Source organism: Mobula birostris, chromosome 24 (assembly GCF_030028105.1).
Source record: "Mobula birostris isolate sMobBir1 chromosome 24, sMobBir1.hap1, whole genome shotgun sequence".
Taxonomy (NCBI): Eukaryota; Metazoa; Chordata; class Chondrichthyes; order Myliobatiformes; family Myliobatidae; genus Mobula; species Mobula birostris.
In genome coordinates, this window is record NC_092393.1 from 55277333 (window position 1) to 55292773 (window position 15441).

Here is a 15441-nt window from a genome sequence, read left to right on the forward strand (position 1 = left end):
CTCTCACCCAATCTCTCCCATCTCTCATCCATCTCTCCCCATCTCTCCCCATCTCTCCTCCATCTCTCCCCATCTCTCCTCCATCTCTCCTCCATCTCTCCTCCATCTCTCCCACCTCTCCCCATCACTCCCCATCTCTCCCCATCTCTCCCCCATCTCTCCCCCATCTCTCCCCATCTCTTCCCATCTCTTACCCAATCTCTCACCCAATCTCTCACCCAATCTCTCCCCATCTCTCATCCATCTCTCCCCATCTCTCCCCCATCTCTCCTCCATCTCTCCCCCATCTCTCCCCATCTCTTCCCATCTCTTACCCAATCTCTCACCCAATCTCTCACCCAATCTCTCCCCATCTCTCATCCATCTCTCCCCATCTCTCCTCCATCTCTCCCCATCTCTCCTCCATCTCTCCCCATCTCTCCTCCATCTCTCCTCCATCTCTCCTCCATCTCTCCTCCATCTCTCCCCATCACTCCCCATCTCTCCCCATCTCTCCCCATCTCTCCCCCATCTCTCCCCATCTCTTCCCATCTCTTACCCAATCTCTCACCCAATCTCTCACCCAATCTCTCCCCATCTCTCATCCATCTCTCCCCATCTCTCCCCATCTCTCCCCCATCTCTCTCCATCTCTCCCCCATCTCTCCCCATCTCTCCCCATCTCTCCCCATCTCTCCCCATCTCTCCCCATCTCTCCCCATCTCTCCCCATCTCTCACCCAATCTCTCACCCAATCTCTCCCCATCTCTCATCCATCTCTCCTCCATCTCTCCTCCATCTCTCCCCATCTCTTACCCAATCTCTCACCCAATCTCTCCCCATCTCTCATCCATCTCTCCTCCATCTCTCCCCATCTCTTACCCAATCTCTCACCCAATCTCTCCCCATCTCTCCTCCATCTCTCCCCATCTCTCCTCCATCTCTCCTCCATCTCTCCCCATCTCTCCCCATCTCTTACCCAATCTCTCCCCATCTCTCCTCCATCTCTCCCCATCTCTCCTCCATCCCTCCTCAATCTCTCCCCATCTCTCCCCATCTCTCCCCATCTCTCCCCATCCCTCCTCCATCTCTCCCCCTCTCCCCATCTCTCCCCATCTCTTACCCAATCTCTCCTCCATCTCTCCCCATCTCTCCCCATCTTTCCATCCCTCCATCTCTCCCCATCCCTTACCCAATCTTCCCCATCTCTCCCCATCTCTCCCCATCTCTCCCAATCTCTCCCCATCTCTTACCCATCTCTCCTCCATCTCTCCTCCATCTCTCCCCATCTCTCCCCATCTCTCCCCATCTCTCCCCATCTCTCCTCCATCTCTCCTCATCTCTCCTCCATCTCTCCTCCATCTCTCCCCATCTCTTACCCAATCTCTCCCCATCTCTTACCCAATCTCTCCCCATCTCTCCTCCATCCCTCCTCCATCTCTCCCCATCTCTCCTCCATCTCTCCCCATCTCTCCTCCATCTCTCCCCATCTCTCCTCCATCTCTCCCCATCTCTCCCCATCTCTCCCCATCTCTCCTCCATCTCTCCCCATCTCTCCTCCATCTCTTACCCAATCTCTCCTCCATCTCTCCCCATCTCTCCCAATTTCCCATCTCTTACCCAATCTCCCCCCAATCTCTCTTCCCAAGCTCTCCCACTAAGCTCTCCCACCAATCCCTCCCACCAATTGCTCCCCAATCTCTCCCCCAATCTTACCCCCAGTCTCTCCCCCAAGCTCTCCCACCAGTCTTTCCCACCAATCTCTCCCCCTTCCCCATCTCTCCGCAATCTCTCCCCAATTTCTTCCCAATCTCTCCCCCAGTCTTTCCCCAAATCTCTCCCCAAGCTCTCCCACCAATCCCTCCCACCAATCTCTCCCTCTTCTCTCCCCGTCTCTCCACAATCTCTCCTTCAATCTCTCCCCCAATCTCTCCCCCATCTCTCTCCATTACTTCCACACCCAGTTCTCCTGTCCTCAATCCTCCCCAGCTCTCCTGCTAGTCTCCCTTCCGAAACCCCTCCTTCTGAACCCTCCCTCCCCAATCTTCTCCTGTGTCCTCCACATCTCTCCCCTTCCTAACGCTCCCCATCTTCCCTAGGCCAAACCTCCCCTCCCTAGTTCTTCTCAGTCTCCCTTCCCCAACTTTCCATACCCCCCATCTCATCCCCCAGTCCAATTCTCCCTTCCACATCCCTACATCCCCATTTCCCCTTTGCTCCCTTTCTCTCCTCCTCATCCTCCGTCCTTCATCCTTCCCCCTCCTCCCCTTTCCCCGCTCTTCCTCCCCTCCTCTCCCTCTTCTCATTCCCTTTCTTTCCTCTCCAGTCAGCTACAACCAGCTCCCTGAACCATTTCTCAATCGCCCGTCCCTTCCTCCCTCGCGTTCCACACCCCCTTCCCAGATGACCACTGGGAAATGAGACAGTGGTACACACACTCGCCGGGCTCTCTCCAGAGTCTGGTGATGCTGAGCTGCAGGACCCCAACGGTGAACCACATGCGCGGGTGAGACAGCGATTGGTGACTGGTGATTGGTGGTCGGTTTCTCTCAATGGTTACCTAGGCAACGATAATTATTCAAGTCATCGATTTACTATTGAACCGAAATACAGTGGAGGTCTTTGTTTGCACGCCATCCAGGCACATCATAAAGTCATCGAGGACTACTGCACAGAAACAGGCCTTTCAGCCCATCTAGTCCATACTATATCTGTCATTGCAGCCCTTTTACTCACATCTGGACCCCTCCATGTACCTGTCCAAACTTCCCAGAAATGTTGAATACAACCCACATCCACTACTTCCGCTGGCAGCTCGTTCCACTCTCTCACCAACCTCTGAGTGAAGTTCCTCCTCATTTTCCTCCTAAACATTTTACCCTTAACCCATGGTCTTTAGTTCTGGTCTCAGCCACGTCAGTGGAAAAAGCCTGCTTGCATTTCGCTTATCTACACCCCTCATACTTTAGTATCCCTCTGTCAAATCTCCCCTCATTCTCCTATGCTTCGGGGGATAAAGTCCTAACCTATTCAACCTTTCCCCATAACTCAGCCCCTCCAGTCCCAGCAACATCCTTGTAAGAAACACAGGCAAAATACTGGATGAACCCAGCAGGCCAGGCAGCTTCTATGGAAAGGAGTAAATAGTCAGCGTTTCAGGCCGAGACCCTTCATCGGGACTGGGGATAGAAGATGAGAAGTCAGAGGAAGAAGGCTGGGGAGGGCAGAAGTACAAGTGGCAGGTGATAGGTGAAACCGGGAGAGGGGGAAAGGCGAATTGAAGGGCTGGGAAGTCGACTGGTGAAAGAGATAAAGAGCTGGAGAAAGGGGAATCTGATAGGAGAGGATAGAAGGCCGTAGAAGAAAGGGAAGAAGGTGATGGGTAGGTAAGGGGATAAGGTGAGATGGAGCAACAGGAATGGGAATGGTGAAGAGGAGCCAATTACCAGAAGCTGGAAAAATCAGTGCTCATGCCATCAGGTTGGAGGCTACCCAGACAGAATACAAGGTGTGGATTTCCAGCATCTGCAGATCTTCTCTAGTTTGTGCACGTCCTTAAAAAATGTCCCTGTACTCTTACTATCTCATTGACGTCTTTCCTGTCGGTAGGTGACCAGAACTGCACACAATACTCCAAATTAGGTTCACCAACGTCATATACAACTTCAACATCATAACTACGTGTACGAAAGAAAAACAGAACAGATGGAGAAGGTCATGTTCCAGTTACCGAGGGAGGGTAGTGTAGACAGACAAATAGACTCTAAGGGCCACGGTGAGGTAGATTCGGGGATGAGGAGTTCACCCTTCGAGGTCCATTTCACGGGGGAGAAGCTGTCCCTCGGACTGGTAACACATGCTTTGGTTTTGGCCCTACGGGGGGTGGGGGGGAAGGAGAGACGAATAACCAGGGTGGTTATGTTGGCTGCTTTCCTGAGGCAGCGGGAAGTGTAGACGTATTCCGCGGCGGGGAGGGTGGTTGCGTTCCCGAGGTGCTGGGCATGCCTTGACCCTCTGTCCTGTTCCTCCTCCTCCTCCTCCTCCCCAGGTTGGCCAAGTCCACGCTTACCCTCATCCCACTGCTGGGCATTCACGAGGTGGCGTTCGCCTTCGTCACGGACGAGCACGCCCAGGGCATGCTGCGGCACGTCAAACTCTTCTTTGATCTCTTCTTACATTCCTTCCAGGTGGGTTTCAGCTCGGGAAGCAGGGTAGAGGAAAGAGGAAACTCCCACCCCCCCTGCCGACCCAGAGCCAATGGGAAACAGGGGAGAGGGTCCAAAGAGAGCACCAGCCTGTGCACCCAAGGGTGGGTCCCAGTGTTGGGCACCTTAATCAGGGTCAGTGTTGCCCTCAACCAGCCAGAGGGACATCCTCTGGCAGGGCAGGGTCACTTGCTGAGGGGGGCAGTCACAGACAGAGGGTGTGGACACTGGCTGGAAGGGCTATTCTGTGGCTGGGGGAAGTATTCACTGCCTGGGATGGTGGGATGCATTGGCTGAAGGATCACAGCCCCCCCTCTCACTAACAAAAATGCTCCACACCCACCACCTTCAGGTGAGTGTTACCACTCGGCACAGACTGGAATTGGAACCATGCTGTGCCGGAGATGTGAGTCGGTGAAAACACCCCCAATACTGACCACAGCCCAACAACGGCCAATACTGACCACAGTCCAACAACACCCGGCACTGACCACAGTCCAACAACACCCGGCACTGACCGCAGTCCAACAACACCCGACACTGACCGCAGTCCAACAGCACCCGGCACTGACCGCAGTCCAACAACACCCGGCACTGACCACAGTCCAACAGCACCCGACACTGACCACAGCCCAACACCCGGCACTGACCACAGTCCAACAACACCCGGCACTGACCGCAGTCCAACAACACCCGGCACTGACCGCAGTCCAACAGCACCCGGCACTGACCGCAGTCCAACAACACCCAATACTGACCACAGTCCAACAGCACCCGGCACTGACCGCAGTCCAACAACACCCGGCACTGACCGCAGTCCAACAGCACCCGACACTGACCACAGCCCAACACCCGGCACTGACCGCAGTCTAACAACACCCGGCACTGACCGCAGTCCAACAGCACCCGACACTGACCACAGCCCAACACCCGGCACTGACCGCAGTCTAACAACACCCGGCACTGACCGCAGTCCAACAGCACCCGGCACTGACCACAGCCCGACACCCGGCACTGACCACAGTCTAACAACACCCGGCACTGACCACAGTCTAACAACACCCAATACTGACCGCAGTCCAACAACACCCGGCACTGACCGCAGTCCAACAGCACCCGGCACTGACCGCAGTCCAACAACACCCGGCACTGACCACAGTCTAACAACACCCAATACTGACCGCAGTCCAACAACACCCGGCACTGACCGCAGTCCAACAGCACCCGGCACTGACCGCAGTCCAACAGCACCCGGCACTGACCGCAGTCCAACAACACCCGGCACTGACCGCAGTCCAACAACACCCGGCACTGACCGCAGTCCAACAGCACCCGACACTGACCGCAGCCCAACACCCGGCACTGACCACAGCCCAACACCCGGCACTGACCACAGTCTAACAACACCCAATACTGACCACAGTCCAACAACACCCAGCACTGACCGCAGTCCAACAGCACCCGGCACTGACCGCAGTCCAACAACACCCGGCACTGACCACAGTCTAACAACACCCGGCACTGACCGCAGTCCAACAACACCCGGCACTGACCGCGGTCCAACAGCACCCGGCACTGACCACAGCCCGACACCCGGCACTGACCACAGTCTAACAACACCCAATACTGACCACAGTCTAACAACACCCGGCACTGACCGCAGTCCAACACCCAGCACTGACCGCAGTCCAACAGCACCCGACACTGACCACAGCCCAACAGCACCCGGCACTGACCACAGCCCAACACCCGGCACTGACCACAGTCTAACAACACCCGGCACTGACCGCAGTCCAACAACACCCGGCACTGACCGCAGTCCAACAGCACCCGGCACTGACCGCAGTCCAACAACACCCGGCACTGACCGCAGTCCAACAGCACCCGGCACTGACCGCAGTCCAACAGCACCCGGCACTGACCGCAGTCCAACAACACCCGGCACTGACCGCAGTCCAACAGCACCCGGCACTGACCGCAGTCCAACAGCACCCGACACTGACCACAGCCCAACACCCGGCACTGACCACAGTCTAACAACACCCAATACTGACCACAGTCCAACAGCACCCGGCACTGACCACAGTCCAACAGCACCCGACACTGACCACAGTCTAACAACACCCAATACTGACCACAGTCTAACAACACCCAATACTGACCACAGCCCAACACCCGACACTGACCACAGTCTAACAACACCCAATACTGACCACAGCCCAACACCCAATACTGACCACAGCCCAACACCCGGCACTGACCACAGTCTAACAACACCCAATACTGACCACAGCCCAACAGCACCCAATACTGACCACAGTCCAACAATACCCAATACTGACCAAGTCCAACAACAGCCAATTCTGACCACAGCCCAACAACACCCAGATACTGACCACAGCCCAACAACACCCAATACTGACCACAGTCCAACAACACCCAATACTAACCACAGTCCAACAACATCCAGATACTGACCACAGTCCAACAACCAATGAAGTTATCTTACATTGGGAATCAGAATCAAGTTTATTGTCACTGATATTCATTGTGAAATGTATTGTTCTTCGGCAGTGGTACAGGGCAATACTGAAGAAAAATACTTTGTGTTACATTAACAATTATCAATATAAAGAACTGGAACGTTTGTCAGCCACCCTGACCTCAGTCTGTCTGCCTCACTTGCAGGGTATACTGGTTGCGATCTTGTACTGCTTTGTCAACAGAGAGGTACGGCCATTTACAACATCTCTCCTGCTGTTCTTGGTTACACCCACCTGATGGGAGAGTGGTGTGCGTTGTCTAAAGTCGTGTGGGGAGGGCACAGACATGTGGGGTCTCCACCTGGAGGTAGACAGTGGAGGAGGGAGGGACTTTACGGAGGAGTCTGCCTACTCGCCTCTTCCCAGCACAGCAGGGGGGTGTATCTCCTTCTCTCCCTCTTCCTCCCCTCCCTCTCTTCCCATCTCTCCCCCTCCCTATCTCTCTTCCCCTGCTCCCCCTTCTCTCCCCTATCTTTTATCTCCACCCCATCTCTCTTCCCCCCCCCCATCTCGTGCGCATCTCTGTGTGTGATTGTGCACGTCATAAAAATTACTGAGTTACTTGGATAGCAATGTACCCTCTAAATTTTCTTCCATATGTTTTGACCAACTATTGCTGAGCAGGGAAATTTTACTTGACCCGGTAACTTTGCGGCACGTTAAACGTTTAAATGTTAAGGCAATTCCAGCTGTGTGACAGCAAAGGCTGTTTGTGTGGGAGCAGTTCATTTACTGTGTGGGCGCGCACCCATGCAGCTTACGGGAACTGTGATAGACAGAGTGTGACCCGAGTCCGACAGAGGGGATCGGTGTCTCTGACCCAGGTCAGGGAGAAGGAATTGATGGATCAGACCCGGGTCAGGGAGAGGGAGAGAGCAAGAGAGACTTGCAAATGTGGAGATATTATTAATTTTTAACTCTTATCAATTGTTTACGACCTCATGAACCACTGCCCAACCCTCTATCCCCCAATTCCTGCCTTCACCCATCCCTTCCCACCTGGCTCTCCCCAATTCTCCCCTCCATTTCCATCTCTCTCCCTCTACCCCAACCACACTGTCTCCATTACATTCCCAAATCCCTCTCCCATTTCACTCCCTAACTCTCCCACTTCACTCCCTAACTCTCCTCAATCACCCCCTAACTCTCCCCACATCACTCCCTAACTCTCCCCACATCACTCCCTAACTCTCCCACATCACTCCCTAACTCTCCCCACATCACTCCCTAACTCTCCCCACATCACTCCCTAACTCTTCCCAATCACTCCCTAACTCTCCCCACATCACTCCGTAACTCTCCCCAATCACCCCCTAACTCTCCCCACATCACTCCCTAACTCTCCCACATCACTCCCTAACTCTCCCCACATCACTCCCTAACTCTTCCCAATCACTCCCTAACTCTCCCCACATCACTCCCTAACTCTCCCCACATCACTCCCTAACTCTCCCCAATCACCCCCTAACTCTCCCCACATCACTCCCTAACTCTCCCCACATCACTCCCTAACTCTCCCCACATCACTCCCTAACTCTCCACACTTTCTGTATCTACCGCTTCCCTCCACCCCTCCCCCAATGACACCCCGGCCTCCTCCTCCTCCCCCAATGACATCCCGGCCTCCTCCCCCTCCCCCAATGACACCCCGGCCTCCTCCCCCTCCCCCCATGACACCTGCTCTCCCCCCCCCCCCCCAGGTGCAGTCGGAGCTGCTGAAGTGGTGGAAGCGCTGGAAGCTGGGCAAGGACCTGGAGGAGGAATACCGCCACACCTACAGCCAGCCGGCCCAGGCCCGCAACGGCAGCGCCAGCCTGGAGAAGCACCAGCTGGTGGGCGGCTGGCCCAACGGTGCGGCCGAGAGCGGCCCCCGTGGCGCCCGGGGCCCCGAGCCCGGCCCCCAGCACCAGCCGCACTGCTTCCAGTTCCCGGCCGAGGCCGAGCACAAGGCGCTGTGCCTGATGGAGAGTAACTGTTAGTGAGTGGTGAGCAGCACTGGCAGCCGCACCACCGGGGGAAGGGGCGTGGGGGTGAAACCCCAGGCGGGGGGGGGGGCACAGCTTCCCGTCCCGGCTCCTGCGGTAGGACACTGTGACACCCACCCTGCGCTGGCCTAACGGGGTGTCCCGTGACGGGCACCCCAGCAATCTGAAGTAACAACATCCACGCCCCCCCCCAAAAAAAACGCAGGCAATTAGACAGAAAACTGCCGCTTCACTGCCTCGCCTACGATCCTGCCCTCACAGACCCGTGAATTACAAGTGTAATGCCCTTTCCTTGGCGGACAAGGTTGCTTCAGACTTGAACGCGATCCAGTGACGCACAGGGGGCACACCCTGCCCGTTATGTACCGCACGGCTGCCAAAAAGCAAAAAAAAAAGAAAATCCCTTCACCCGAATCCAGTAGAAGGACTGGTGCTTCATGCTGGTGGATCCGGGCTTCGTTTGTCTTATGGACCTCTCCTCTTGTATCTCCTGCCGGCTGCTCCCCTCCCTCAGGCAGAGCGAGTGTCCTCCTGGACACAACTACTATGTCGACTCAGGCCCAGGGGCCCGGCGTTGGGCAGAGGCTCCTGGACACCCAGCAGGCGAATGATGTGGAAAATGTTAAAACACAAGCGATTGTGCGGATGCTGGATGCCGGAGGAACTTCAGGAGTTCTGATGCAAAGGGAACGCAGAAGGATTGGGGAACACGGTCCCACAGGCTGGAGGACTGATCACCACATGGAAAAGCAGCTGAGGGATTGGGGCTGGGAGGTTCACATTCAGATTCTGAGTAATTTATCATATAGACTGCAGCTTGAAACTACAGTGGAATACATTGTTTGCATTAACAACTGACATAACCCAAGGATGCGCTGGGGGCAGCCCACAAGTGTCGGCAACATAACAGAATGCTCGGTAGAACAACACAGAACACGGCAAGCCACAAAGCAACGATAACAAAGCAAGCCTCGTTCCTCCCATCCATCCAACCGCACACGTACACGGTCCTCCAACTGTGACACAGGCAAGCATCTTCGGCCCCCAGCCCAGTTCCAGACTTTGAGGGTTCAGCGTCCCCCGCGGGCTCGCAGAGATTCGCAGACTCAGGGCGCCTGCCTTTGGGCTTCGATCTCTGGACTTCCGATTGACCTTGGAGCTTTGATCTTCGATACTGGCCCCAGGGTTCGCTGATGAGGATGGATGAGGACCCTGAGCACCAGGCCCCGGACTTCTGTCTCACCAGCGACGGGACCACGTTGAAACAGGAGGATGGCATCTGTCCAGAGAGTGTGTCCTGAGCTGCCCACCTTGAGTTGACCAGGTCTTACATCAATGGGGCAGTGCCTGGGAGAGTCACCACTCCCGGGGCGCAGACAAGTTCAGACCAGGAGACAGAGAATACGGTGGCATAGTGGTTAGCACTACCAACAACCTGGGTTCAATTCCCACCACTACCTGTAAGGAGTTCGCACATTCTCCCCTGACCGGGTGGGTTTCCTCCGGGTGCTCCAATTTCCTCCCACAGTCCAAAGATGTACCAGTTGGGAGGTTAATTGATCATTGTAAATTGTCCCGTGATTAGGCCAGGATTAAATTGGGGGATTGCTGGGCAGTGTGGCTCAAAATGCCTATTCCACGCTGTATCTCAATACATAAGTAAATGGGTCAGAGGCGTTTGCCTGCTCCCTACACACCCGCCACCTTACCGTCCACCTTGGTGTCCAAAAACCCGAGTGAAGTCCACCTGTGTGGAATTTCTGAGTACATAAACTCAAAGAGGACATTCTCCCTAATCTGTGCAAATCCCAAATCCCACAGATCTGTGGTTTTTAATACTTAGGGTCCCCATGAGGTGAGGATATGCGGATATAGGTAAAAGCAGTTAAAAAAAACCTTCAGCGGGGAGGGGGACTTGAGGGAAAAATCCACGTTTTAACTTGTAATGTGTTGTGAATATGCAGATTTACGGGCGTGTGTGTAGTAGTTCACCTGTCAGTGCACGGCCGGGGTCTGGTGGCGGTCTACCGACAGAGCTTCAGGCTGTGCAGTCTGCCTGCTGTTATTGCCAGCATTTGTAAGATGTTCTCTTTGACTGAGGGTGGGGGTGATGCTCGACACACAGCTCCCACCTCCCCCACCCCTTGCACTTGTTTCCCTCTGATGCAGAGTGGGGCCGTTATAAATACTCAGTGGCCACTTTACTGGGTACAGGAGTGGAGCCTGGCGTTGTCTTCTGCTGCTGTCGCCCATCCGCTTCAAGGTTCGATGTGCTGTGTGTTCAGAGAAGCTCTTCTGCACACCGCTGTTGTAACATGGGATTACTTGAGTTACTGTCGCCTTCCTGTCAGTTTGAACCAATCTGGCTGTTCTTCTCTGACTGTTCTCATTTACAATACGCTTTTACCCACAGAACTGCTGCTCACTAGATTCTTGGGGTTTTTTTGCACCATTCTCTGTAAACTCTAGGGACTGTTGTGCATGAAAATTCCAGGAGACCAGCGGTTTCTGAGATACTCAAACCTCCCCATCTGGCACCAACAATCATTCCCCGGTCAAAGTCCTTCCCCATTATGATGTTTGATCTGAACAACAACCGAACCTCTTGACCACGTCTGCATGCTTTTATGCATTGAGTTGCTGCAACATGATTGGCTGAAGAAATTTGTGTTAACGAGTGTACCCAATAGAGTAGCCACTGATTGTAAGTTCAATGTCAGCTATTTTTGTTTCATTGTTGTACAATAACAGTTACCAGTGTATCAAAGGTGCAATGAATCTTGAATCGACAAATGTGTTTTAAAATAGCCCACAAAAATCTATGAATTATTGAAGCTTATTTGCACAATTTAATTTATATAAATGTGTAAAATACGTACATGTTTGACATGAAGACTTTTGTATGTGAAACTCTCAGACATTCTTATCAAGTTGAGTTTGTTATTTGTAGTTGAAGAGTGGTTGTTGAGCCCTACCCAGACCCACCCACCCCCCACTCCACCCACCATCCCGCCATCCCGGACTCTGGAACCCAGGGTTAGGGCTTGATGCAGCCTTTTTCCTCTCAAATGAGGGCTGCAAACTTTCTGTGCCACCTCCAGCATGTTCCCCAGCTTCCTGCGCTGTGGTGTTACGGCGGGTTCTGTGTCCAGCGTGCTCCCTTCTCCCTCAGCACACCCTGCCCCACCCTTCCTCGCCCCCTCTGTTCACACTCACCCTGCAGGCGTTCCACAGAGCCCACCTTGGCTTTCTCAAAGAGCGGGCAGCTCATCAGAGTGCCACGTGTTTGCCCCGTGTACCACGTTTGTGAAAATAAAAAGAACGGGCGATCAACCAGAAACACACGTGTCTTGTGCTGTCGACTTACAGAACAGGTCTGCATTTACATAGCACCCCTTACAGCCACAGGGTGTCGCGAAGTGCATTATAGACCATGCACTTCCATCAGTGTGCCACTTGCATCACAGCAAACTCCCACGAAGGCTTCTTCATCGGACAGTGGACAACATGGATGGTGTTGGACCATGGACAACAAGGGCTGGTGTTGGAGAGTGGACAATGTGGGCTGGTGTTGGACACTGGACATGGGCTGGTATTGGACAGTGGACAACGTGGGCTGGTGTTGGAGAGTGGACAACGTGGGCTGGTGTTGGACAGTGGACAATGTGGGCTGGTGTTGGACAGTCGACAATGTGGGCTGGTGTTGGACCATGGACAACGTGGGCTGGTGTTGGAGAGTGGACAACGTGGGCTGGTGTTGGACAGTGAACAACGTGGGCTGGTGTTGGACAGTGGACAATGTGGGCTGGTGTTGGACAGTCGACAACGTGGGCTGGTGTTGGACCATGGACAACGTGGGCTGGTGTTGGAGAGTACAACGTGGGCTGGTGTTGGACAGTGAACAACGTGGGCTGGTGTTGGACAGTAGACAATGTGGGCTGGTGTTGGACAGTCGACAACGTGGGCTGGTGTTGGACAGTGGACAACGTGGGCTGGTGTTGGACAGTGGACAACGTGGGCTGGTGTTGGACAGTGGACAACGTGGGCTGGTGTTGGACGGTGGACAACGAGGACAGGTGTTGGACAGTGGACAACGTTTCCCAGTTATAGGAGACACAAGAGACTGAAGATACTGGGATGTAATGTAACACAATTTACTGGAGGAAGTTGGCAAGTCGAGCAGCACATGAGAAATCGAGCTGTCTGCATTTCAGGTTGCATTGAGCTCCTGCAGCAGAATGTGTGTAATCCTGTGCTTTACTTACCCAGCTCTTTTTGACCCAGGATTTCTGGGTTTTAGGAATTAAGGTTTTCCCTCCCCCCACCTTCCCAAGCTCTCTTCCTCCTACCTCTTTTATCTAACCTTCTCCCCATCTTCCTACGCCTACTCTCTACTCATTACCACCGTCCCACATACACACACACACACAAAATCTTTCCATCTTCTGCTGCTGAAGGTTTTGTCTGTTCTCCGTGTGTGAGCGTGTGTGTGTTTGTGTGTGTGTGTGTGTGTGTGTGTGTTAGATATATGGGTTATGGCCAAATGAAAAATGGCTGAAGTCACTTAGCAAGGGTGCAAGGGTGTTTGTTAGATGCGTCAAAAATCAAACTTACAAAAATCAGTGAAAATAGCAAAAATAAAACCGCCAATACTTACAAAAATATTGGACTCAGTTACAATCATGTTACAAAATAAACAAAAATATCTACTTTAAATACAGTATACAAACAACGTTTACACATTTACACATCCCCATTACTAAAGAGATGGGATATTCTGCTGTGCGTGGTGCTAAAGGCACCATAAAGCCAGCCCAAGCGCATCCGCACGGTTTAGGACCCACTATCAGAATATGCCGGGAAAGACAACGAAGTGAGTAACACTCACAGCAGAATGACAAGACAACATTAATGTGCGTGTAAATGTGTGTGTGTAAGGAGTGTGTTTACCAAGTGCTCTCCGCCACGTTACCACCCTCCTCTCCTGCGGTGACAGGGCTTGCTGCCTGAGACAGGTAGTCTGCAGTGACATTTCCTTCCCTTGCTTTTTGGAGGACACAGAGCTTTGAAGGGTTGGGAGCTCCAGGTATGACCGTGTCACTCCAGCACTACAGTCCTTCGTTGTCTGAACCCATATCAGCATTCTGTGTGGTCTGTGTAAAGGTCGAACTCCCTGCCGAGGAGGTACTACCGGAGGCTGTCCAGGGCCCATTTAATGGCCAGACGCTCCTTTTCAATGGTGGGTACCTGGCTTCCCTCGGGAAGAATTTCCAGCTCAGGTAAAGGACAAGGTCGCTCTTCTCCAGGTTCTCCTTGCACCAGCTATGCTCTGATGCCTACTCCTGAGGCACCTGCCCAGACAAGGAAACGTCTGTCAAGGTCTGGGCTCCGAAGGGCAGGTGAAGAACACGTACCCTTTACTGGCTTCTAAAGCATCGTCATGCTGGCTTTTCACATCACTGGGTTGCTTACAAACTTCCCAGAGGTACAGCCAGGGTGACAAAGTGGTATAATACTATCTTACCAGACACAGGAAGGACTTCGCCTCCTTGGTGTGAGGTCGCCGACTGCTCCGGATCACTTCCACTCTGTCCACCCGGGCTCAGGCCTCTCTATTTCCCAGCTGGTAGCCAAGGTATCTGCTTTCCCTTTCAGCACCACTCACATCTTTGTAGATTGATGGTGGGACGAGCAGCTCGAACAGTCCCCAAGACTCTGCACAGTTGGCCCAGGGGTGCCAACCACGTTATCTAGGTAGGCCGCACTGCAATCCTCACAGCCTTGGAGTGCCCGGTCCGGCAGCCACTAAAAGGTCGCTGGTGCACCATGAAGACCAGAGTCATCGCAGTGACCCAGGGCGTGCAGGAGGTAGTACGAAGTTTGATTGGTCATCTTAGGGAACCAGCCAATAGCCTTTACAAAGGTCCAGTGTAGTGATGTAGTTTGCCTGTCCAATCCTTTCTAGTAGGTCTTCAATATGGGGCATCAAAAAAAGAAATGGCATTTACTTCTGGAAATCAGTGCATACTCTCAGGGTACCATCCTTCCTAAGCACAATAACGATAGGACTGCTCACCCACTAATTGACTCCCAGCTCCAGCATGGTCCAATCTCATTCTCCAGGGCCCTCATAAATCGCTCTGGCACTCTGTAGCAGTGTTGGCATACCGAACCCTGGTCAGCTCTGATCCTGATGGGATGTTTTAGGACTTTTGTCAGCCCTGGTCTCTGCTGGAGCTGCTGAGAAGAACCAGCAAACACCCTCTGCAGCTCCACTGGTTGACGGCCATCGAGATGGGAGAGGTCAACCTTCCCAGGCCTCCATGGCCACCTCCGAGTCATCTCCTTCTGCAGTCTGGTGGACCAGGAGAGATGTGCTGTTGGCTGGAACCCTTCTCTCCCTCCAGGCCTTCAAGAGGTGAAAGGTCTGACACTCTTTCCCTTTCTCTGGGTGCAGAACCTCAAGTAGTTGGGCTCATCATTCTCACTATTGTAAATTGGACTTGCCACTTAGCAAAGAGCTTACCAGGGGATGATGGTAGGCGTAGAAGGACCTTCTGCCCTTGTTCAAGTTCTCGCTGTTGGGCCTGTTGGTCATTCTGGGCCTTCTGTGTGCCCTGGAGGTTAAGGCAGGACTCTTCTCGGTACTGGTCCAGGACAGGTCCTCATTTGCAGGATGTAATGGGCCTCCAGGAGCATCATCTGGCCCTTCAGCAAGTCTAGGGGTCTC

General features: G+C 53.6%; 1 protein-coding gene across 6 annotated transcripts in view; it reads left to right on the plus strand.

Moving 5' to 3' along the window:
- gcgra (glucagon receptor a) overlaps positions 1–13339 on the plus strand; it is a 93870-nt gene extending 80531 nt beyond the window's left edge. For all 6 annotated transcript variants that reach the window (XM_072242143.1, XM_072242148.1, XM_072242142.1 and 3 more), the window contains 3 exons: positions 4027–4165; positions 6872–6913; positions 8427–13339. In XM_072242143.1, coding sequence (XP_072098244.1) covers positions 4027–4165; positions 6872–6913; positions 8427–8705 — 460 coding nt within the window. In that variant the 3' untranslated portion in view covers positions 8706–13339. The remainder of the gene's footprint in view (positions 1–4026; positions 4166–6871; positions 6914–8426) is intronic.
- Positions 13340–15441: the final 2102 nt, after the last annotated feature.